We start from the raw sequence: 25,392 nt of genomic DNA, 5'->3' as shown, positions 1-25,392 counted from the left end.
TAAGGTCGTCTTTGATGACACCATTCTCAGAAGTTAATGGTCTTTTATTTAATAATTCTATTATGAATCTGTTTTTCTGTGTTTTAATGTTTGCTTTGCTTTTTTGAATGGTGTTTTATGATTCTTCACAAATATGGCTATTTGAATGGTTTAGCTGCTTATTTGAGAAAAGTCATCCTAAAACTGAAAGAATCATTAAGATCTCAGGTTGTGTACCATATTCCAACCTGCTCCAATGACAATTTTTTTTCCATTTATTTCTATAAATTAACAGTAAGGGCCTCTGGCAAAGAATTCTAATACCTCACAAAACATAGGTAACTTCTTAACTATTTCCCTGAAACATTTCCTGTTGTGTGTTAGGGAATTCCTTCTTGTCCCACGTCAGTGGGAGGGTAGATGTTTGTCACTTATTCATTCCTTCTTCATATATAGCCCTTGTTTTTGAATATATATATATATATATATATGCCGTTGTAAAAGTGATGCTGTGAGCTTTTTCTAAAATCAGTGGTCAGATGTGTGTGTGAAGCTAATTTCTACTATACCACTGAGAAGGAAATGTCATGTTGAGGATGGCAGAAGGGACTAAAGTGTGAAGAATGTTTTATTTATTTTCAGGTTATGCATAATTCACTATGATTGTTGAAGTTCTACATAGATATGTAGTGAAAGGGAATCCCACTGTAGCACTTGTAATCTAAAATACCCATTCTGGCATTTGATTCAATCTTATATTCTTCTCAAGAAAGAAATAATAATGGATACTCCACGGGGTTTGGAGTCAAACAGTAAAAATGACAATTTAATTTGGTTAATTTACTACAATTTCTAGACACATTAACCTTTTATTATCTATTTTGGAGACAGTGTGAGTGTCCACTCTATCACATACATGCTGTGTAATCTTAGACAAGTTGCTTAAACTCTCTGAGCTGTAATAATTAACTGAAAAATATCTGTTTTACTAACCTAAATCAAAGGGTAGCTAAGAGACTCAAATGAAACAGGAAATCATACAATGGACTGTTATGTGGTACAATATATCTCTTCAGCTAGGTTACATATTTTCTGAGGGAGGGACTGTTTATTACTTAATTCATCTTGCCTCAGACAATGTAGCCCATAATAGATGTTCAGTAAAAACTTACTGACTTTCATAGAACTTTTACCCAATAATTTTCCTGACAGGTGATTTTATGATGACCAGATGGAAATCTTCTTTGAAAGGTACTGTACTATAAATTCAAGGTTTTCTTAAGTCTTAAGGGCTCGCTGCTAAACACAGGTATTCATGGAGAAAAGTTATAGGTATCATTACTGGCCATTTTCCCATGGCAAGTCTAGCACAGAAACTGACAAATACATAGAATGTTCTGAATAAATGTTTGTTGAATGAATTGCAGTCTTATCTATTGTCCCACACACCCATTCTTTCTTGACCTCTTGAGGAATCTTTATTTGTAGGGTTAGCTGCTGCCTAGGCAACTAGAAACCCCAGAAGCCAAATGAGTTTTGGGAGACCAACTGAGAAATCACAGTCACAAGCTGTTATTGGAGATATACTGATCCTGGTAAACAAAACAAAACAATGCGGTGAAGTTATACTTTCTATTTATTGCATTCCTACTGTGTACTTCATATACATTGTTCCAGGTCTGTTAGTCTCCAAGTCCAAATTCTTTCCCTCAGTGTCTTCATTGCAAGAAACACTGGAGAATTACCTATCTTAAGGTCATGGGAGTCTAAGGAACTAGACCTCAACAATATGAGCCAATCATCTACAATTTTAGTCATTTTGTAGAAGGAGGAACTTCACATAGATGACCTCTGATTCCTTCCATTTCTAACATGATATATTCTCTCACTTAATAGACCCAAATGCTACTTAAGAAGCCTCTCCTTAAAAGAGATTTCAATATCATTTTATTTTGTAATTAACAGAGGCTACATTTAGTTGTACTAGGTATGTAGTCAAGAATGCTGATTTATTAAGTTTTCCTCAAGGTGTTTAATCTATAGCTAACTTTAGATTGGTAAAATATTTAGTGGACTATGTTAGATATTGTTAAAATGAAAACTTTTAAATTTCTTTTAAGTGTCAATCTTTAAATTGGGATTTTAAATCAATATTTTGGTTTGAGACTTGTGTTTGGGGGGTAGAGATGGTGGTAGATTGTTTTAAACATAACCTGGTTGTCAAATTCACTTACTGAATTAACTTTCCATGTATGCATTTGTCTTCTAAATGCAAGGATGATTTTGTCTGTATTCTAAGACTGACTGTGAAGAAACCTGTGTTACAAGATGTTTTATATATTTATATTAAAATAAGACCCCGAGTTCTATTTTGGGAAGAGATTCCACTTCTTCAAAGTTTGTGCCATTTCAGCATTATTGATTTTGAAAAAAAATAAGTCTCTGTAATAAACTCTTAAATGTGGATCTAAGCACATTGCATACTGTTTCAGCCATGGTGAAATGCATGGTAAGAGGGCATGGGGGAAATGACAGAGTTAAAGTGATTTATCTCAGGAGGAAAGTTCCCTGAGGGTAGGAGCTCTGCCTACAGAACTAAGCACATTTGTTGAATGAATGAATGTTAGGTCTGTCTGCCCTTACCGTTGTGATTGTGGCTCAGAGGAATGTTCGCTGAAGGTGCAGCAGTCCTCTTCTGGAACCTGGATCTCTTGTTCGGTGTGACTGGCCAGTTCAGGACTAGTTTGCCTAAGGTGTATTGGGATATGGTCTGGGTTTTTGTCCTTTGTGTAGCTCTCACTGCTCCAGGGAGAGGCGGCCGTTTTTGGAGAACACTTCCTCATGGGTAACTTTGGAGAATTTTCTGATTTTTCCACTTCTTTTCCTTCTGAAAAATAGAATTAGTCGCCAGTTCAGATAGAAACAGACTCTTTCTTTTGGCTTACAGCGCAATTGGAGCAGGGAGAACCGAGGAGTAATTACCTGGGGAGACAAAGAGTCTTGCTGCTGAGATTGCAGTCCCAGCCTCGTTTTCTGCAATGCACTTGAATTCCCCAGAGTCCTCAGGAAATGCTTCCGTGATAATCAAGGTGCAGACTTCCTCTGGAAAAGGCAAGAGATTCAACTTGACTAGAATATTTGGATGCCCAAAACTAGCAAACAAATAGTGTGGGAGGATGTCAGGGAGAGTAGGCACTAGGATTAAAGACAATATTCCTGAGATTTGAAAAAAACCTGTCTGATTGAATTTTTGTCCTGAGTGGGCCCATGAAGATGAATCTTAAAAATATCACCTAAAACAGTCCCAGCACGGTCCCTGTCACGTGCTCCTCAGGCACATCTGTTTTTTCTCTACTAGACTGTGAGTTTCCTTGAAAGCAGGGATTATACTTTATCCTTTGATTTCTAGATTGCTGTAGCTTTAGTGCTTAGCATAAGATCCTACAGGAAGATTTTCTGGACTGACCTAAAAATTGTCATTGCCGTGGTGGTTAGACCTAACGTTAGTACAGTGTTGGCCGCTGTGTGATGGGCATGCACCTCCTTCCTGGGCTGTCGGCGTTTGGATGTGTGATTTCAGGACACCTCCTTCCTGCCTCTGTGTATGCTCATGAGTCACAGATACTATGCCAAGTGGAGTCAGGAGGAAGAATGCGTGCTCATGAGGGCGGGGACCTCCTCAGTGCCAAGAATGGAACCTGGCCCTACTCTATACCCAGTAAATACTTGTTGAGTAAAGGAATAGATGAATAAATACTGATAAATCCCAGTTATATTGCTGCTTCTGTTGTGTCAGTTCAAGAGTTGGCATAGGGTAGCCTCAAAACTGCTTATGAAGGCAAAATTGATTTAGAGGAAAAGGTCTTCAGATGGTAATTTTGATTTAATTGTTTGTTATCAAGATGTTGAAAAATTTTGCTTACCGGGAATGGATGATAAACAAGCTTCTGAAAGATAAAACAAGAGAACAGAGAATTTAATGACAATTAATTTGGTTTGGAGAAGGGGCCTTGTGCATACGAGAAATAACTTGAAGCAAATACAAGGTTGGATGTTACCTGGAATTACAGATTATGAATTCTGTAGAAACTCAGAAAAGGTACATAACAGAGTGATTCTTGGCAGGTGCTAGAAGAACTGTGTTTTAGCCCTGGTCTCCCATAAATTGCTCTGTAGCTTTGTGAAAATTGCTTTACTTCTCTGGGGCTTAGTTCTTCATGTCTAACATGAAGAGAAGACCAAATAACATCTTTTCTCTGTATATATGAAACCAGTGCTGAAGCACTAATCCTGAACTGGCCTCGTTCTCCTGAGCAAATCCTTTTCTTTTAATCTTTCTAATTAAAAGTAAGTTGAACATTGCATTACAAAAATACTGTAGTATTGCTGTAGAAAGGTACATAAAAGGTTAATAATCATTTTCTCTGGGTAGTGAGATTATGGGTAATTTTAAAATTTCTTCTTTTATTATATGTTTTCTAGATTTATTATCATCTGTATTACTTTAGTTTCAGAAAATGCAATAATTGTTATTTTTAAAGGAAATACCATATTGTATAATAGAGGTGTTTCTTCCTAAATGTGATGTGCAAATGTTCAGTTGTTTTGAATTCCTATTTAAATAAATATATTTTCTTCACTTAGCACAAGAACAGTTTTGGGCTTGAACCCTGGCCACAGCATTTACTAGCTTTGTGTTTTTGGGCAAGGCATTTAGCATCTCTGATTTCAGTTTTCTTACTTACAAATGGAGATAATAACACATACTTCAAAATGTTGATGTGAGGATTAAATGAGAAATTATTCATAAAGTTTAAATCCGTTGTTTAGCATGAGGTAGGTCATCATACTTGTTACCCTTCCCTAAATTAATTATTTGACAGCAAACTTACACAATAAAGTACTTAGGAAGTTATACATCAGTTTTAATTTGTTTTACTCTTTAAAAAATATGTTTTATTTTCATATTTTTTCTTGTTTGTGTGCCAGGAACTCTTTAGGAGATAGTAAGATTAATTTATGAAAATAAACCAGTGTTTTTCACAGCTATTAAAACTATTGTTTCATCAAACAAAACAGCTACCTTTTCTTTTTTGATTGCTTTTGTTGAGGAATTATTTGGATTTGAAATTACAATTGTTTAACAACAGTGAGCTGGCAACAAATCAGCCGTTAAACTTTAAAACATGCATTAGATTTCAGGGTTAATTGGAATAAAAAGCAAATTGCAAAGCTGCTAAGGATACTTTTCCTCAGAATCCGGAAGTCATCTGAGTCTGCGATCTGTTCTGTGTCTCTGTACCAGTGAACTTGAACTGCAGCTGTGGCCTGGACTCGGCATTCAAAGATGACAAACTGACCTCTGGTTGTAGAGATGTCTTGAAGATGCTGAAGATCAATCACAGAATTCACAGGATGGAAGAAACTGTTTTACCGTATGCAGTGATCTGAGATGCCAGTCACGGTAAGTGTGCATGCTTTTCATCACGGTCATTGACGACGGACCGTGCCTCCTTCAAAACAAGTAGCTGCTGGGCATGCTTTTGTGTTTTACAGTCAGGTATTAAGTTATTTTTATCTTAATTTCATAGACTTGTGTTTAATGAGAAAATTGTTGTTCACTTCCCCAAGAGCCATTTTTCAAAATAGAGAAGAGATTAGTTGAAACGTCTTCATTTTGTTGAGTACATATGTAGTCACAGATTTTAATCTTTATAATTATCAAGTAGCACGGGCAGTATTATAATTCATTAAGGATTCTGAATCATGACTCAAACAACTTGGGCCAAGATCTCAACTCTGCCACTGGCTTATTGAAGCTGATGGTAGGAACTCAGAAGACTCCCAACCTCTGTGGAACTCAGGTCCCTTATTGGTGTACAGGACTAGCAGAATGCTCAGCCTGCCTTGAGGTTTTGAGGCTCATTTCAAACTAGTAATCTGAAAACTTACTTTAAAGAATGAAGAGTTATATTGATACATAAAAAGTGTTTATTAACAATAGCTAGTTTAATCTCACAATGCACACATGAATGGGTTACATCTGTAGTAAATTTTCCCCTTAAATCATGATCTCCTTCCTTTCCTATTCCCAGCAGGGTCCTCTAGACTCTAGAATTACATTTCAGATTGTAACGTGGCCCTGAGACCAGGGAGGGAATATCTGAGGTTCTTCTGTCAAGTGAAGTGTAGTTGAGACACGGTGACCACTAGCCTAGCCCTTGAGGCCTGAGGCCCAGGACCACATACCACAGGGAAGGAATGAAGCAGGAGAGGAGACTTGTGGAAAGCATAGACCCGTGTGCCTGGTGGCATCTGCTGAAGGCCAGCTTCCAGAATTGACAGTAGTGCTCCCTACTCTTAATGATGTCGTCTCTTATCTCCCACCTTGTATCTCGTGCAGTTTAAGTCCCTGACCTGGTTCTCGTATCTTGCACCAGTATTGGGCAGTGACTCTAGTTCTGTCAGGTTTGAAAAATGGGGGACAGAGCCCAGAGAAGATTTCAACCTTAGTTTGGTTTGATTTCATTGACTAAATCCTGCTGTGTTCACTGAGTGATAGAGGAGCTTTCTCAATCCTGACCTCTGGCTGTGACCCAAGCAGGAAGTAGACATTGCTTTGCTCAGTGACTTCCTCAGCAGGGCATCCTGTGCTAGTGCGGAGGGTCTGAGGAGCCTTGAGGGCAGGCAGAGGAACACAGTCTGCTTGGAGGGCACAGTCTAAGGACTGCCCTCCAGAGCTGGAGGACTTAACACACAGCAAAAGTCTAAGGAGGGTAGGATAAACCCTGAGTTGTTCTGTAACATTGAACAATAATTTCACCTTTTCTGGGACTCAGTTTTCTCATATATCAAATAATAATAATCTCTGAGGTCCTTTCTCGTTTCCCCTTTCCTTCTTATCCCTTCAATAATGCCTACACTTTATAAAACCCAAATTCCATCATGCAGTATGGATAGGTTACCTTGGTAAACTCAGGAGCTACAACACAAGTGGATCCTGACAGGCTGCTGCAGGGACTCTGCATCTGGGTTAAGAAATAGAAGAGACGCTATCATGCATATTGTCAAGGCCCTGAAACCTCGGTGCATGGTGGCTGTGAATGAACTGGATCAATTTTAACTGCTACCAACCACACCCTAAGTCTCCTTTTTGAAAAGGATGATGCTTCTAATTTAAATGTCAGTCTGGGTATCTGCTCCAATGCCACCATTTTTTCTCTGCCCTGCAACATTCCATTAGCTGAGATGGTGAAATACAACACTGGGCAATTACATTTGAGAAATGAGTATTGGCAGTTATCTAGAGATGGCACATGCAGGGTTTAAATAATTTCTAAACTTTAGGACTGAATTTTTTTCCCTCCTCATACAATTGCTCTAGTATCTTTCAGATTTTGAGAAGGCATCTCCTCTTTTTTTTTTCATTCCTTGAATAGTTGGAATACTCTGTTATGAGCCTGAGCTCCTAGAAACCAACTGTCTCTTATGGTCTGGTACACAGACAAATGGCCAACCCACAGAACTTTCATGGAGTTATTTCTGAGATGCATGGGTTTTTTTGTACTTTCTGAGGCCATGCAGCTGGAGGCTTTCCTCAAGTATACTCTTCAAGAAAGTTGGGTTGATTGATTCCTTCTTCTCTGGGCTTGTGTCTCTATTACTGGGACCCCTCAGAAGGCTTTTAAAACTGAACTTACCCTCTGGGGGTCAATACACAATGGTTGAACTAAGGTAGAATAACTTGATCTGATGTTGGTGGTTTCATTAACTGGGGAACTGATAGTCAGAGAAACTTTAGTGGTTTTCTTCTTTATCCTGTAGGGGAAACAAGACCAAACAACATAGTGTAAGGAAGATTAGAGGCAGCTTTGGTAGAAGTGCCTCACTCTACACATTTGAGTGTATCACAGTTTTACCTATAATCCTTATTTTTCTTTTGATTTGCATAATAATTTTAGTTTTATTTCTTTTTGATCAAGTATTAGTGGATTATGGCTCCTAATAGTTTCACTTTAAATTTCCTTTGTCTTAGTCCAATAGTCAGGGGACTGTTACTAAACACTTAAATTGTGCAGAAGAAATAACATAAAACAAATAATTTCTTCAAAGTTTGGGACATTTTAATGGTTTTATTTATTTTTATTTATTTTAAAAGAAGAATTTCCCCCATTTTATCTGCAACAAATGCCACTCACATGCACATTCTATACTTACTCTGACATTTCTGTAGCATTTTCCAAGCACAATCCCAGAGGCACAATTTAAAATATATTTCCTGGTTACCTATAAAAAAGCAAAAAGAACTTCTGTTTAAAGCTCACTGAAATTCATAAAGTGTAGTTCAAGTATATTTTATTCATACTAGGACCAGCAAGTGAGTTGCAGACAGCAGGTCAGTCCAGAACATCTGAATTCTTAGCTAATCAATATTCTCAATTTAAGTAATCTAGATGTTTACCTGTATAGAGATACAACACTTGCAGCCAGAAGTACTGAGTCATTTCCCAAATATATTAATGTTGATCTTGGAGTTTTATAACCATTTTAGGCTTATTTTGCTTTAGAATTAAATTTTGGTGGTGTAGAAGATTTACTAATACTATTTATATTTCATTTCTTAAGGTAGATAATGATTACAGACTGCATATTTTATTATTTAAACTGTACATATGCATTATATTTATTATATATAGTATTTTATTGTAAGTTTGGAAGATTAAAATAAATCAGTGAACTGGAACTGCCTTTTTTAAAGGTAATTGGTTGTTTTCATTTTCAAAAAGCAGATAGAATCATTCTTCGGTAGTTCAGAAGAGGATAGGTTCAGTTTGTGAATGCACATGTGCTAAAGGGATTACAAACGTGCACAGATTTCTTTTATGTCCGAAATTGTCGCAGGGTCTGTACCTATACACTTTTAAAACAGGGTAGGCTCAAACCTTGAAATGTTGGCTGTATTTATTTGACTTGGATCATTTTTCTAATGAATAAAAATTCCATAAACACTCAAACTTTTGATTTGGTGAATTCTTCCTAATGTCTTCTATGCCGAGACCCCAGGAACAACATGAAGGAGTTAAGAGTTAGGTGACACAATGAAACTATATGAGAAGCTCAGTAATATAAAAGATGCCTAATAAAAATATAGGAACCATCTTAATAACACCATAAGACATTGGTTAAACATTAATGTCATAAGACATTAAAGAGTGCCAGTGACATCACAAGGCAGCACATAACCATCCCATATATAGGCTGGTAGAAGTTAGTACCTTGACTTCAAAGGAGACAGAAGCTTGGCTGGTCTAGGAAAGCTTCCTGCCCAGGGAGGACTGTCATCCGAACTCTGAAGAATGTAGAAATTGGAAAAGCTGAGGTGTGTATGTGTATGAGTTGGGGATGGGAGTTACGGAATGAATAGTGGTGGGGGATGGACAGGGAAAGTAAGTAAGTAACATTGATGGGATACTATGCTGCGTGCCAGGTTCTGTGCTTATCCCTTTATCTCATCATGTGGGAAGGCATCCCATAACAGTTCAGTGGTGTGGAGCACTCTGAGATCAGATTGCCGGATTCACCCTTTATTGTGTATATTATTAGGCTTCTGCTTAAGCCTCAGTTTCCTCATCTGTAAAAAGAGGCCCAGTAGGTTTATTTCTAAGGTTGTTTTGAGGGTTAAATGAGATAGCCCACAAAAGTACATAACTCATATGTATGCCACATATCATGCACTCAGTTGGTTGCTATTATTATGTTAGTTGATATTATTATTGTGATAGTGGTGGTAATGTAGATGGGGGTGAAGTCCCACCGTTCTGCACAGGTTTCTAATCTAGCTCTCTGATTTTCTTCTCTTGTGAACTTGCAACCTCTATAATACACTTCTGTTTTTAATTATTTACTCTCTCTCTCTACTCTCATTTAGAAGCTCCTTAAGATCAGGGATCTTTTTGTATGTCTCCCATCCCCAAAGTATCTAGCCTGGTGTCAAGCACAGAGCAGGTGTGGAGCTGGTTGATATCACAGATTATTGCATTGGGAGATGCTGTCAATAGTCCTAGGAGGCGTGTGTTGCTTTGTGCTGCTTCTCTTAGCTCTAGCCCATCAATAAAAGCAACTGATACAGAAAGAGTCTTCCTCTTCTGACCTTGGCAGTAAGTCCTCATACCACACTAGCCATTGTAGGTGAAGTTAACCGGTCATAGAATTGCAGACCAAGAGAAGACATGGGAAATCTTGTCTGACATCTTCAAAAACCAAAACTAAGGGTCAAAGAAGTTACAGTATTTGCTCAAGGTCATGCAATCTGTTGGCAGAAGAGTCAGTCAAATATTCTGGCTTCTTCTGTAGTCCATACTGGACTATAGCAAATGGACTCTATAAAACCAGGTAAATTTAAAAGTGGATATTAGTTTGAGTAGCTGAGAATGTAGTGATTTTTTTCTTTTATCCGGTAGTGTATTTTTGGTTTTGAATTCCATAGATAATAGAACGATCCTTTTACTTGTAGTAAGCTCCATGAAGGCAGGACTTAGTCTGTTTTGTTCATTCTCATGTCTCTAGTGCCTAGAATAGTGTCAGTCATATAGGAGATGCAGAATAAATATTTGTTGAGTCAATGAATTCGCTTTGTTAGCAGAATTGGCTGAGACTTCAGTTGAGATTGTGGCTTCTAGAAATTCTGACTTCTAGACTCTGGAAAGAAATCTCATAAATAGCAGAGAAACTCTGGCTCTGGCAGGAAGATAAAAATGAAATGCTTACCCTCATGGGAAGAGGAGGATTAAGTAAGAAAATGTGTAATGAAACTTTTAGAACTTTTTATAAGAAACATACTTGTAAATAAAATAGGGGCAGTTGTTTCAAGAGGCTAGAATTTCCTCTAAGCATGTCTCAAAAAAGCTAGAACACAGCAGAGTAGTGTTGGTGGTGTGTGAGCTTTAGGTTTGGGCCCACCTTGAAATTGTCCCGTGTCCCCGGGCTACTGGGAACAAAAAAGAGCAAATCCAGTCCTTATAAAGGGAAGGTCGTACTGGGCCCCCTAACATTCCAGATGCTTCCTGTTCTAAACATGAACAGTCAAACTTCGTGGGCAATGCACCAGACAGCTCATGCTATCGCTTAATCCACGGAGTGAGGAGGGCAGGTGGGACTTTCCATCTCTTGTCCCCCATCTTCCAGCCAATGAAAGGAGGCAGTGATAACTAATGGAACCCAGAAATGCCCTGAGTACTTCTTTGGAATATGCCACTGGTTAGCATGCATTAAACAATCTATGTCTGAAGATTGTATAGAAATGGATAAAGATATTGAAGGCCAGGTTGTGTGGGAGAGAGCACTAATTCAGAATTGAGGAATTTTGGATTTTGGTTCTAGGTCTGTCATTAATTGGTTACATGACCTTGGGCAAGCTCCTTTGGGGCCTCAGTTATCTCATATCTAATGAGAAGTGAGAAGTGACGTGGTCCCTAAGGTTTCTTCTAGGTCTGTTTGCTCTTCTAAAATATTTTTAAAATCTCTAAATTTAAATATTTTGAAAATATTATTTTAATTTTCATAATTACCAGAGTAGATGAAATTCTGTCAGAAAGTTAAGTGAAAGAAAGATGAGCATTGGGGTCACAAGCAAAGTAGTCAATACTTAAGACTGAGTCTTGGACTGCCACTCCGGAATGCAGAGGTTTGAAAGATGAGCTGAGCTTTAGAAATTACTTAGAATTTAGAGTGTTATTTATTGATGAAAACAAATCTTTCAGAACTCATTTGAGTAAGTGATAAAACAAAACCAAACATGAGATCCCCTCCCTGCCCCTTTCCAGAAAAGGAATAATTTCTAAAAGAAAGCTCACCCTTAAATATTGAGTTCTCTTGCTTAAAGCTAGTCTTTACATTTGATTCTCATGTATTTTCCTATAAGGGATAGAAAAAGAGCAAATCCAGTCCTTATAAAGGGGAACCATCATACATACACACAACTAATAGCTCACAACTCCTCTTTTCTTATTCTTTGCTTAAAAGGTTAAGCAAAACCCTTTTGCTTAACTGCTGTGAAATAATACTGCACTCAAGAGAATCAAAATGAAAATGTGGATTCAGAATATGTGTGGGCTACATGTGATCTGTCCTGAAGTGTTCCTTCTTCATTTTAGGTAGCACTGGGGATGTCCTTGAGGGAAAAAATAGCTAGGAATTTTTCTCTGGTGATGAGTTATGCCAACAGGCTTCATGTCTCACGTAAATGGTAACCTTTGCTGAGTGTAATACTAGCTCTTTGTAAAGAGAACAGAATTAGACTCCACCAAATGAAGAGTCCAACACCTTGGCAATCTTACCCTGGAAAGATGACAAGATACATAGAGATCATACAAATGAACAATGATGATGCCCTTATAACATTGCCTGAATAGATAGGATGTCTGCAGTTACACTAGTTTCATGGATATAATGTAGATTCAGTGGTCTGAAAAATAGGACATTAGAGATATTTAAAAGTGAACAATAAAAGAATCTCATAGTAGCTACATTAGGTGGAAGTTGGGGAAGGAGAAATGAGCTAAGGCAGACTAGCAATATACCATGTCTCAGATGTTTTAAAATGTCACCTTAGTGAGAATACTTAGTGAAACTTCACACAATAAATTAAGTAGTTAAAATTCAAACAGGAAGCTAAACTTGGTCCACTGTAAAATGCTACTTGTTATGTGATTTGATGGACAAATCTATTGTGCTGTTCCAATTTATTTTCTTTGTTTGCCTATTTTATGATTTAGTGTTTATTTTAAATATTTATTTATCTCCTAATTGACAAATGCCATACTAGGTAATCTTTATTCACAGAAGGAAAATTAACTTGAAGTGTCCACAAAGCAACAGGTATTGTGGAAGACATTTGTTATTTATTTTATATTATTCTTAACAGAGGAAGGGGAGGGGGAAAAATAGTTTAGGAAAGAGATATGTGAGGTAAGCCAGAAAAGGAGTTGTGAGCTGTTAGTTGTGTGTGTGTATGACGGTTCCCATCACTTTTTGAACAAGTCCAGGGCTTCTGCTGCCTGTGACTCACTGGTGGTGTCAGCTCTGCAAAAATGAATGAATTTGACTTGTGAACATATTCAAGCTGTTTGAAGAGAAGATATTTGACAGCAACTGATTATTTTGATAATGTCCTTGAAAAGTTTTTAAGTGTATATATATATATTTTTAGTACACAGGTAATTCTAAAAATGCACTGACCATTTCTTCCTCAGTGCATGTGGGCCATTTTTTAGCAACAGTAGGTTTTTATTTTTCCAGATCTCTTGATTCTTTACTATATATACTGCCTTCATGTTTGGCCCTGTCTCTCTGTCTTTTGTTCTTTCATTCTCACTTTTTGGAAAAAAGAAATCACCCCTTTTTATTTTCAATACATGAAACTAACATCAAGGGTGAGCTGTTGTTTACTAGTTGACAGATATTTTGCTTGATCATACCTAATATTTTGCCTTTTGCCCGGCGTTTTGTCAAATTTCTTCATTTTACACAGTGCTGAGGAGAGGTCTGTGCCCAGGAGATGATCAGTTACGTCACTCCATGTTAGAGTGAAATACTCACTGTCCTGGTTCTCATAGTTCTCCATTAGCTCAGTAGTGTTTTGATATAAAACACTTGCTCTCTGGAGCTATTCTAAAAGATAAATACTACACTCTAATTAGCATACAGATTTCTGTTGCATATCTATTTGAAGTTCAGCCCTTCCTGCATGTATTTTCCTCATGTCAAGGTCCACATTGTTCATAGGCTTTCTCAGGCTGCTTCTCCATCAAAGGATAGGGTACCTGGTCGTGATGCAGGATGGCACTACTCCCTCTCTCTGAGGCTGAGGTCCTGGTGGGCTTGGAAACAACCGGGACATATCCTGAAGCTCTTGCTCACTGAGAGGCTCTTTTGGGGCACACAGTGTTTTTCCTGAACATATTCAAGGTATTTGAAGAGAAGATGATACTTGACATCAACTGAGTATTTTGATGATGGTTTTGAAAAGTTTTTAAGGAAGTTTCAGTACACAGGAAATTCTAAAAATTTCCTGATGTTTTTAGGTCAGAAATTTGAGGAGCATTAGCGGGGCAGTTCATCTCTGGTCCATGTGCTGTCTACTGGGGCAGCTGGGCCAAGAGAGTGCGTTTTTCCCAGATGGTTTCTTCACTCACGTGCCTGGCACCCTCGTGCTGCTCGGTGTCTCTCTCTCACAGTGTCTCATCCTCTAGGGCATCTCTGTGCAGCTTGGGCTTTTCATAGCATGATGACCTCATGGTAGTTGGAGGCTTAGGGCTCACAGCGCAAGTATTCCAAGAATCACCCCCATTTTTTAAAGAGAAATTTCCCCACTTTGTTTTGTCGTGATATCTGTGTTTGTTTTGTTGGATCCTGAATTGTGGCAGTACAGGAACAGTTTTAACAGGCCCAATTTGTAGAATTCTTCTCTATATAAAAAATTCAGGCCTTTTGGCTCAAATGCTAAGATATACAGATACTTGATTTGAATTATGTGGCAAGCTACTTTTGACTTTGTTTTGTTAAGTAACGTTTGAATTTAGCTAAAGATTGGGTTTAGTATTTTTTATCTTATTTGAGGATAAAATACTGAAATTGAATCAGCCCTGGGGTGAAGGAGCATGGTGGCAGAGGCCTAGACTCCAGGAGAATCATCTACAATACTTCCTTCTCATTCCCAGTCACCAGCAGTGACTGTGCTAGTGTGAGGTGTCAGGAGTAAAATTGCCTGGAGTTAAGAGCCTTACTGTCTTAGATGCAATCAGTGACTTTCAATCCAACTTCTGGTGGAACGGCCAAATAAACAAAGTTTGTATTTCACAAACTCTTCCCACCTCTTTTGTCTGCTCCCTCCCCAGAACCTTCTCTTTCTCTTGCATGTTACAAGTGTTTTATTCCTTTAGACTTAGCCCTCCAGAGCTATCACTTCCTCAAGCCCATACCAAGACTGACTTCTTAGTAATCCTCTGATAGGCTGGTTCAAAGACACAGATTTCTCCATGAATATATTCCATTCCTCCATTTGTCTTTAAACAGGAAGTGCTATTACTTTAACTCAAATGACACCCTCTCCAGCGGTGACACTCTGAAGCAAAGAAGCCAGTTGGCGAGTCATCTTGGAGGTGGGGGAGATTAGATTCCTTCTGATGTCTTTTACATCCTACCTAAATTCAGACGAGAATGATACTTAATTCTAAAACCTTTATTTCCTTTGATATTCAACCTAAAATAGAAAGAGGATGTCTGTCCTTTTTGATGTCACTGGCTTACGTACCTAAGTTTTTATGTTATCATACCCGATTTTTGGAAGAGGTTGTTGCATTTCTGTTTGCCCTACACACACATGCAGAGTTATTGCCAAGAGGAATACTGTGCACAAGGACAGCTAAGACCACATACTGTCATCAGCGGGGAATCAGGTTACCCACCACTTGGACAGCAGTGTATGCTACAGCTATGTGTAACTAGAATCGTCCTAGAGAGGAGAATTTGTAGCATTAAGCAGGCTTTGCAAAAAAAAAAAAAAGACTATGCACAGCCCTCTCTGAGCTTGATTTTTAATAGCTGTAAAATTAGGCTAATCACCGAAGCATTGTACTAACCACATTATATGCGTTTGCTCATTCATTCTTCACAAAAACCCCAAGATACAAAGATATTATTATATCTTAAGGAAACATAAGCTTAGAAATGTTGGACAATTGCCCGAAGTCACAAAGTAGTAAGGGGTGGAATCAGGAATAAAATCCACACAGTCCATCTCTGGAGCAAAGAGCTCTTAACTTTTACTATAAGAAATACACTTCCTTGACTTGTGTTCTTCTTTGGAAATAGGTCGAAAGTGGGCCTAGGTTCTAAGGAAAAGCCTGAAGTTCTACCTATAATTAGCCCTTGGGTTTAGGAAGGACCTTACAAGGATTTGAATAGAAATGTCCACCAATGATCTCATATACAGGACACTGGTCAGAGATTTAACTCTGACAGTGGTCTCTCTTTATTGTCCAGGTGTATAAGAAAATATATGTGGTGTTGAGATAAATAAAAATGGAGAGTGTGTAGAAAGCTGTTTGCAAGATGTGGGAGAAGTGTATATGGAGTCCATTTTTGAGATGCGAAGGAGCTTTGGTTTAAAGCCCCAAAGAGCCACATCAGAGGCCTTGGTAGAGGCAGAATTGAAAGTGTGTTAAGTAAATAAAAATACCTAAGAGACCCAAAGGGCAAGTTCTCTGTAGGTCTAGCCCCCTCAGTGCAGAATGCCATAATGATGCTCCGGTTGAGTTCTCTCAGGAAAGTTACTGAATTGTACGAGGGGAGGGAGAGAGGGTGATTAGGCCTGGTTAGCAGGATATGTTTCTTCCTTAACTTGCCACTTTTAGCACAGTTTCATTTAGCTTACTGTCACCTTGGCAATGTTGAGTTCTGTGAGAGACTGAGAAGGTGAGGACAGTGGGTGACAGAAGTGTGACAGTGGCAAGTGGCAAGCTCGTGGAGGCGAGTGGCAGTGGAAATGTCAGGAGTTGAGGTGGGGTCGTGATAGCAGACACAAGTGCAGACCAGGAGCTTTTCAGGGAGGTTATAGAGAAGCTGGGGTTTAGAGAGAACTCAGAGAGGAAGTCAGGCTTTGCAGCTTCAGACTTCATTTCAGAGCTATCCCTGGTCCCTATGGCCACTTCTGGGACAGTACAAAGTGACATCCCCTAGGATCATAGAATCCTTGACTACTAGAGCCCCAAATTACCTTGGAGTCCATCAAGTACATCTTGCTCCTCAGTTTGAGTTGATCCAAATTTAGTTGATCCAGAAAGAGCTTTGACATTCATGTCAGGCTTTAACATTACTTTTTTTGCAATTTTCTTTTCTGTTACAAATGCTATCCATAAAAGACCCTGTGTGTGCATGTCTATGTTTGTGTGGATGTGATGTCTACATTGGGCATTGTTTGTCAGGCAATAGAGTGAAGGTTGGTGATTTTAATTACCTTTTTAGCTGCAGAACTGAAACCAAATTAGTTAATTTATAGATCTTTACTGAGGATCCACTCAGTGTATTCCTTTGTTTCTGAGGGCTAGGCAAGATATCTTAGGCATATAATTTGGGTAGCCCTCTGCTGTCTGGGTGCTCATGTGTTCTGTAGAGAAATAAATTATGATAATTACAGCCACTTAAGCACCATGGAAAAGCATTTGATTGTTTTACACTGGTTCTCAAATTTAACAAGCATATGCATTACGTGAAAATCTTGTTAAAATGGAGATTGTGATTCAGTAGGTCTGGGTTGGAGCCTAAGATCCTGCATTTCTCATAAGCTCCCAGATAAAATTGATGCTGCTAGTCCACAGACACTTTGATAAATAGCATGAGCAAAGTCTTCACATTGGTTAAAACATGAGGCATGTATAGGGAAGAGCAAGTGAGTCAGTTTGACAGGAGAGAGAAGGTTGGGAAGGTTGGTTAGGATCAGATCTTAAAGAGCCTTGAGTACCAGGGTAAGGGTTTAGATGGTATTATGTGTTAAGGCATCATTGTAGGTTTCTGCAGTAGTTATAGAGTGACATGATAGGACCTGTACTTAAGGGAGATTTATCTGTCATCATGTATAGGGCAGATAGGGTAGAATTTTCATAATAGGTATCAGGTAGCAGAGACAACTCCTGGCCCTTAATGCCAAATGAGAAGAAGTTGCAGAAAGGGGAGAGAGAACAGGACTGGCAAGAAGGACACTACCTGCTTTACAGACTGACCCTGGGTTGGGGGTAGGGAGTTGCTTGGACCATAACTCTCTTTAATCTGCCCAAATTCCAAGAGATCCCTGACAATCCCTTGTTTATTTAAGGATGCAGTCATAAACTGTGCACTTGGTAAATTATTTTGCTAGATCCAATTCAGCAAAAACATATCGAGTACCAGATACAGTGCTTTGCTAGCTCAGTTATCTGTCTCCCAGAGTGTCTAATGCAAGGTCCTGCCCTTCATCAAATTCATTGTAATGTTAATGGTGAATGAAGGAAGTCATTCTGCTTAATTCTCCTATTTTGACTTAAGATACAATAATATACCTTTGATAAGCCTATTTAAAAAGCAAGGACATGATAAACACAGAATATAGGATAGTGGTTGCAGTTGCAGGAAAACAGGGAAGAATTGGGGAGCACATGGGTAATGTAAATTATTGCTGTGGCTCCAGTTCTTGGGTTGTAATGGGGTCACTGGATGCATATATTACTAAAAAGAAATAAGGATATGAAGTAGTAAATAAAGTAGAAGAGCACCATGCATGTTAATTCATAATTAAAAATATGAATTATATGTGTTATACACTCGAGGTATGTTTTAAAAAACTACATACACACATTTACATACTCAAAAATAATATGTGGAGAATCCATCCTATCTATTCTATCCATCTTATCAAAATTAAGAGAAGGAAATTAAAATACCACCACAGCCTACATCTTTGGAGGGCTTTTCTGTGCATTACATCAAAATGCAGATAATTTGAGTAGTTATGTTCAGCCAGAGGCTCGGTGAAATCAGGTAAGGCAGTAAGCCCCAACCAAATATAATAATGTTCTACTATCTAAATTTCTGTTCCATTTAATAATTTACAGAGGGCTTTCCCACATCAAAGCATGCTTGCCTGCCATTTACTCAGGGTTATGTCCTTGGATTCTTGAACTTGACGTTAGCATCTTTTTATTAATGTCGTGGAGGAATTTAATGTCCTCAGAGTGTTGTCATCCTTAATATTCTCCTGACATCAGATTGTATGACATTAAATCTTTTCTAATCATTGAAATGACATGAAGGTATGAAGAAATATATCCTGTAATGTCAAGTCCATTTTCAGAATAAAAGTGATCTATGAGAAGAGCTCCCTTTTTGTTATCTGTCCTAGTATATGAATGGAATTCTGGCCAAATCTGCTGAAACTCAGGAATTACCGATTTTGAGAGAGTTAGAATAAAGTAAAATATAGCCAGTGCTTAAAGTAGTCTGAGTAAAACTTAATTCTTTTGATTCATAAGGTACTTTTAGGAAGTTGGAATATTCCATGCAAATTAATTTTCCAGAATATTGAAACCTATGAGTGTCAAAGGATTTTTAAAAATAAAAGTAGTAGATGCTTAGGACAAAAATTCTAAAAATTCAGAGTATAGAAGGTGTAAAGTGAAAAGTAAAAGTTGACCCTTTCTAGTCTCCAATTTCCACTATTAACTGTTTCTTAATATCCTTTTAAATACATAATTATACACAGATACATCTATGTATATACTTTTTTAAATAAATGCGACCATAATACATATAAACTGTATTTTGCTTTTCCACTTCATCTAGGTCATCATTGCATAGCAGCACTTAAAAATCTAATTTATTCTTCTAAATTCCTACATAGAATTTTTATATGGTTTTATAATAGTTTACTTAATTAGTTTAATGTCGAGGAATACGTGGGTTGTTAAAAGCAATATGTAAGTGAGCATCTTTATAAATGCACCTTTGCGTACTTTTGTAAATATATCAGTAGCAGTGGAATTACAAGGGAAAAAGCAAATGCACTTCAAATTTTAATAGTTTTGGCCAAGTTGACCTTTTCTAAAATGGTACATTTTCGATCGTTATTTGAGAATAACTTCCTCATAAACCTTCTCAAATGGTATCATTATTTAGTAGACTTGAATTTCTTTAATCATTAATAAGGTTGTACATCTTTTGTATGTTTATTGGTCCCTTTTGTTTTCTCCTCTTATAAAGTGCCTGTTGAGAAATACGACCTTCCAAACTGGACATAGAACATTGACAATGTATCTTTACAGCTATACTTTTACAATTAGGTGAATTCTAATTTATCTTTTAGAATCTTGAGATTCTTCTTCATTATTATTTGTTCCCCATTATATAGTCACACCAAATTGTCTAATACTGAGATGATGACATTTGTTCTTTCTTGTTTGATTTAATGAACAGTTGTGTCTAATCCAGACTTCAGTCTAATTTGAGGCTCCTGCAAGTTTGGAAAATTCCTGAAGTAGAAAGCTCCAAAAAAAAGGGCGGAGTGGTGGTTGTGATAATTGACTTCACTCACACCCTGCTTTGTCCAAACAGTACATACTTGCCTCCCCTTTGGGTGACAAATAACCTTGGAAATAAATTTGTACCCATGGGTATAATTCTGATTTTAGGACTTTATGTCTTATTTTGATAATCTGTAGTTTCTACCACACTGTGGCTGCTTAGGGTAAATATCCAAAAACAACAATAATAATGCTGGTATTTGGTTTGTCAGTTGTGGCTCAGAGCATCAGTGGAACATAGAGCAGAATTCTTGCTGAGGAATATGATCCTCACTTGATTCTAATTTTATCTGTGTGGTGCAGCTTTCAAATATGAGGACAGCTGGTGTTGGATAAATCTGTCCTCACAAACTGTATGAGGTTGAAATAAAATTAAATATTTGGAGTTAAATTCAAATGCAAAAATGTGGAAATAACTGATTAATATTTTGATATTTCACTTTCTGCATCTTGGTGAAAAGGCGCTTACTACTATTCATTGTGAATTCTTAGCAAAAGTCCTGTTTGAAGCTTAAGATAAGCAGAATGTATGCCCTAATTTAAGGTCTGACATTTCATGAAAGGTAAAGCAGAATTCTTGCTTTTCACCCATCCTTCATGCTGCTGATAAAAATGATAGGCTTTCTATAATAGTTTTTGTTTGCAGCCCCTCTTTGTCTTTCTCCCTTGAGTAAAAGGTTGCTACCAATGAACTAATGAAGCCCATACTTCTGTTTGGGTTGGGATAATCACCCTGTGTGGTCCTGAAAGTTTGCAAATGATGGGACCCCAAACTCTTTGTAGATTCTCCTCCAGGTGACTCAATATCTTGCTGGTTGCTAAGGGATAAATAAGGATGGTGAGCTCAGAAAAGTCAGGCTGCTGGCTTTTCTTCAGCTGACTGGATTACTGAGGGAGAAAAGCACTAAAAATAAATCAGGGCACAAATTCTGCTGCCAGCATTGAGTATTGAGATAACTTGTCTTCTTGGCTGCTGTTGACATCATCTATTCTCCTAGTACACCTTGCAAATAGGAGCCAGAACGAGAAACACATTTAGCCCTGGCCTAGTGTCAGCTGATGCCAGTAGCCCTGTCCCCATATACCTATTGTTGCTTCTTGTCAGGGTCATTTAATTAGTCCCCTGAACTCCTCTGGGAGATAGCTAAATACATCAAGGTGAGTACTTGAAACCAAACTCCGGGTTTTTCTCAGGGGAAATCACTTGATCTCTTCTAGTTCCAAGTACTTCTTTGCTAGGTCTCTTCCACGTCAGTTGGGTTTCAGTGTTGCCCCCTAGGGGTCAGATTCTACCCCTTGGAAAAGTGGGAACACCTCTCAGGAACTCAGTTCCAGGACCTGAAGATTCCCCGGTGATCCAAGTCACCCGACGTGGATTACAGATTCTTACTGCTGATTTATGTTCCTGATGTTGCTTCAGACATGCTGAGCAGAGAACCTTTGCCCATCAGAATTAATCTTTGGATTTCATTTGAACTAAAATGGAGAAGAAATCCATGTAAATCCCTACTTCCTCTTTATCTATGCCTATCCTCTTTTACTTATATAGAAAATTGCCTTTAACTGGAATAATACTGTCTTACACTGATTAAGTACTTGATACTACAAAGCGCTTTCACACATTTATCTTGTGACTTTATGAAAAAGTCTGTAAGGAAGGCAAATGTTATTAGCCCCTTGTTAACTGCTGGACTCAGAAAAGCCAACAGATTCAGACCTTGGGAGTGATTAGTGTTAAGAGCCTTGGGAGCTCTGGGATTTCTTGGTCCACTTAGCAATGTCCAGTCTGACCCAAGATCCTCTGTCCAAGTCTGGAGGTTTGTTCTATTTTTATAAAATAACCTATTTAAATGTTTCTATAAAAAATACATTCTCATTATAGAAAATTTTGAAAATATGGCAGAGAAATGAGAGAAAAGAGTCAACCACAGACCCAGTACACAAAAACACATTCCTTGGGTTTCCTGAGGTTTTTGACAGAATCTGTGGGAGGAAAGGAGAAATCAGATGTATTCAGTAATGCTTATTCTGTTTCTACCCATTTCCCTGCATTTAGCATAATGGACATAATAGGCATTTTAATCCTGCCTCCTCCAGGGATACTTCCAAATAGGTATTGGCTCTAGACCTTCTGAGCTGGCCTCTGAAAGGTGAGCCAAAACCCCATAGCCATCCCTGGTGATCAGCTAAACTGTTCTTTCATTAATCTTCTATTTTTTTCATACAACCTTTTCCCTTTCCTTCTGGGTCTGTCAGTACAACTTCTCCTCATCTTTCCCTGCTAGTTGTCGTTTCCAGTCTTAAGGTCACCAGCAGCACTTCTGCATATTTTTCTTCCAATTCTGCCTGGCTTCCCAGTGCAGAGTCAAGGGCTCAGATAACACCGAAGAGAATGGAAGGACTGCTCTTTCTCTAGTCTCCCACACACCCAGCTTGGTGCTCAGAAGGTACATGTGGCCAAAGAGAGGAGCTCTGGGAAGGGCAGGGATGTTAGCAGCCCCAGATGTTTGGAGCCAGGAAATACTGAATTCCAGTATATCTTTGAGTCCCCTCTTGCATTTCGCTTAGTGTTTGATAATAGACATTAGTGTTTATTGATGAGTGAGTGAGTGAATGTATTTGATCCTGAGAGTAGAGGTGGGAAGTTACTGGCCTGACTTCCTATAAATTAAAAACATCAGGATTCTCTTCTCTGTCCTATGCCCAAGGAATTAGGGACATTTGATCTTCCTCATCCGTAGGATCGCTATGGTATGAGGAAGCCCAGCCAACCAGCAGCCTTGGTTTCAAAGGTACTCACAGCCTCCACGTCGTCGGTCTGCTTTTCTGCTCCTGTTGTCCCCTCGGAAAGAACCCCTCGAGGCTGGGTTTGTTTGAGACACAGTCCTGCCATCTGCAAGGAGGAGCATAAACTGGAATGACAGCTGCATGCAAAGAGGCTAGGGTATCAACTGGGAGGATGGGGAAGGGTCTCCCTATTCCACTATTTGGTGCAGCCCCCGCTTTCAATTAAGTACTTGGGGAGTGAGCATCCTCCCAAGAGAAGGACAAAAAATATGTGACCTCAGTCAACCACTAGTAATTATACATAAAATCTGAATGGGAATGAGGGGATAAAAAGGCAGGGCAGAAGCCAAAGTCTCATAGTGAGCAAAGCATTTTTAGCTGGAATGTAAAGAATTTTGGTATTGGCATTTGAAGGAAATTCAAGCTGCCTTTCCTCTCAACCCAGAAGACAGGAGATAGCTCACAGTTGTTTGGGTCAGCATTATAATTTTACTGATTTCAGAAATCTATTAATCTCAGCATTGGCTTTGGTGGGGGATCTGTGTGGAGTTGTAGATCTTTATGAAGAGGGGTGTGGAATAGCACATTTTTTCTTGGAAGCTTAAGATTTCTGTTTTACACACTGTTGCTGGATGTGGTTTTGATTGTGCTGGACTGATCAATACATTTAAAATGAAGTAAAAAGAATTTTGGTTCCATGAGTAGAGAAATGTCCTGTTATATCCCGAATAACCTGAAAATTCATGTGACAAACATAGAATAACATATGATTGAACAGCAAGATTTGACTGACCTACTGTGCACCCAGTACTGGGCAGCTGGAGAGTGCAGTGGAAGAGCTAACAAAAGGAAGAAGCATAAATGTCAGAGTACATCTACAGTAAACGAAGTGTATCGAAATGCAATCCTTAGTAATCCTAGTTTTCCCTAAGTAGAAATCCCCAAGTAAGTCATACGGGATACTGCCGTACAGCAAACTAGGTACATTTGATCGCAACCCCACATACATGGCATAAACATTTTAACAGTCATTCAATTCAGCTGGTTTTAGAAAAATATCTAACGTTGGCCATCTATTTTATTTTGTTTTGTTTCCTAGCTCCAAACTATTGTTCTCTCTGGATTGTTTAAACACGAAATGATGCTTTTTGGTCATGACAGCAGCTGGGAGAATTCAGTATAATCTTATTTCCAGAAGTGCAAAAAGGCAAATTGTTCTGGAATGATCCATTAGAAATATCAAGGGATGGCATGTCCGATGAGAAGAGAAGTAATTTATGTGCTGTGATCATGAGTCCTGATGGCTTAAAGGGCTCTGTTACCTGCAGGATTCTGTGACTCAGCATCTGGCCCTTGGAAGCTGGGTATTACCAGGCTGTCAAAGATCATGTTATCCAAGCCAACTCCTCCTTAACATTTTTTTTTTTTTAACAGACAGGATCTGAAGTCCAAGGAAGAGAAGCCATTTGCCAAAGTAACGAATTACCTTGAGTGCCAGAGGAATGTCAGAAAATAATTGGGAAATTTGAAAAAAAAAAAAATTACTGGTTATCCTTTAGAGTTTGTCTGATTCTGTAGTAGTTCTGAGACCTTTCATCATCTCAGAACTATTTTAAATTCTGTAGGTTTTTAGAAAACTGAGCGTGAGCGTAATGCTAATTATTCTTGTCTACAAAAAAGCAAACAACTTTTTTCTCGTGGAGGTACAGTTGATCACTTCCCCTCCTCAAACACAAGAAGCTAGATTTGCATCTATTAACAAATACATTGCAGTATTTCTGGCTGCCACTTGAACCAGTTTTTAATCTTACTCATTCTGTCTTTAATTAATGAGTTAAATAAAACCTTAGATGTGTGTTCATTTTATATTTGTATGATAGTCAAAATTTTACCTTTAAAAATTATTCTGTTAAAACAGGAAGAAACCAGGATTTTAATAAGAGCTCTCTCTTCCTTAGTTTACTGTGAATAGAGATAGACTCTGTTTATATGGGTTTCTGAGATGGCTAAGCAATCATTTGTATTTTTTTTTCTTACATTTTTGTATGTTACAGGCCACAGGAGTAACATCTTTTTAAATAAATAACATTGAGGTGAATTTCATATAACATAAAAGTAACTTTCTAAAAGAATATTTGCTATAAAATTTTAAAGTGAACAATTCGGTGGCATTAAGTACATTCACAATGTTATACAACCATACCTCTACCTAGTTCCAAAACATTTCTATGACTTCAAAGTAAAACCCCTATCTGTTAAGCAGTTTCTCCCTATTCCTCCATCTTCATAGCCCTCGACAAACCACCAACTTGTATTCTATGTCTATGGATTTATCTAGTCTGGATATTTCATATAAAATGTGACCTTTTGTATTTCGCTTCTTTCACTTAGCATAGTATTTTGGAGATTTATCCATGTTGTAGCATATATCAGCAATCCATTTCTTTTCAGAGCTTAATAATAGTCCATGTATGTATATATCACTACAATTTGTTTCTCTTCATCTGTTAATGAACAT

General features: G+C 38.1%; 1 protein-coding gene and 1 long non-coding RNA gene across 4 annotated transcripts in view; one reads left to right on the top strand and one right to left on the bottom strand.

Moving 5' to 3' along the window:
* Positions 1-25,392, top strand: part of LOC118918629 (uncharacterized) — a 74,220-nt gene that overhangs the window by 8,873 nt on the left and 39,955 nt on the right. For both annotated transcript variants that reach the window (XR_008993433.1, XR_008993432.1), the window contains exon 2: positions 5,285-5,443. This is a non-coding gene — a long non-coding RNA (uncharacterized LOC118918629). The remainder of the gene's footprint in view (positions 1-5,284; positions 5,444-25,392) is intronic.
* On the bottom strand, positions 741-25,351 carry LOC118918644 (palladin-like). Of its 2 annotated transcripts, none has more exons than XM_057490910.1 (9): positions 22,888-25,351; positions 8,197-8,265; positions 7,680-7,797; positions 6,945-7,007; positions 5,226-5,367; positions 3,903-3,926; positions 2,962-3,081; positions 2,623-2,863; positions 741-1,571 (listed from the first exon to the last, which is right to left on the bottom strand). In XM_057490910.1, exons 2-9 carry the CDS (start codon positions 8,202-8,204, stop codon positions 1,481-1,483), a joined length of 807 nt encoding a protein of 268 aa, XP_057346893.1. In that variant the 5' UTR covers positions 8,205-8,265; positions 22,888-25,351; the 3' UTR covers positions 741-1,480. The 2 variants fall into 2 exon arrangements, with proteins under 2 accessions (XP_057346893.1, XP_057346892.1); XM_057490909.1 differs by having other exon boundaries at positions 2,623-2,866; positions 22,888-25,348.

The sequence above is a fragment of the Manis pentadactyla genome, chromosome 13 (assembly GCF_030020395.1).
Source record: "Manis pentadactyla isolate mManPen7 chromosome 13, mManPen7.hap1, whole genome shotgun sequence".
In the NCBI taxonomy this organism is placed as follows: domain Eukaryota; kingdom Metazoa; phylum Chordata; class Mammalia; order Pholidota; family Manidae; genus Manis; species Manis pentadactyla.
This window is presented reverse-complemented; position numbering and strand designations above follow the sequence as displayed.

Coding starts and splice junctions, on each gene's coding strand:
- LOC118918644 (XM_057490909.1), bottom strand. Junction 5,368..6,944: donor TAGCTCCTGAGTTTACCAAG/GTAACCTATCCA, acceptor ATTGATCTTCAG/CATCTTCAAGACATCTCTAC. Junction 3,082..3,902: donor TTGTTTATCATCCATTCCCG/GTAAGCAAAATT, acceptor TGCCTTTTCCAG/AGGAAGTCTGCACCTTGATT.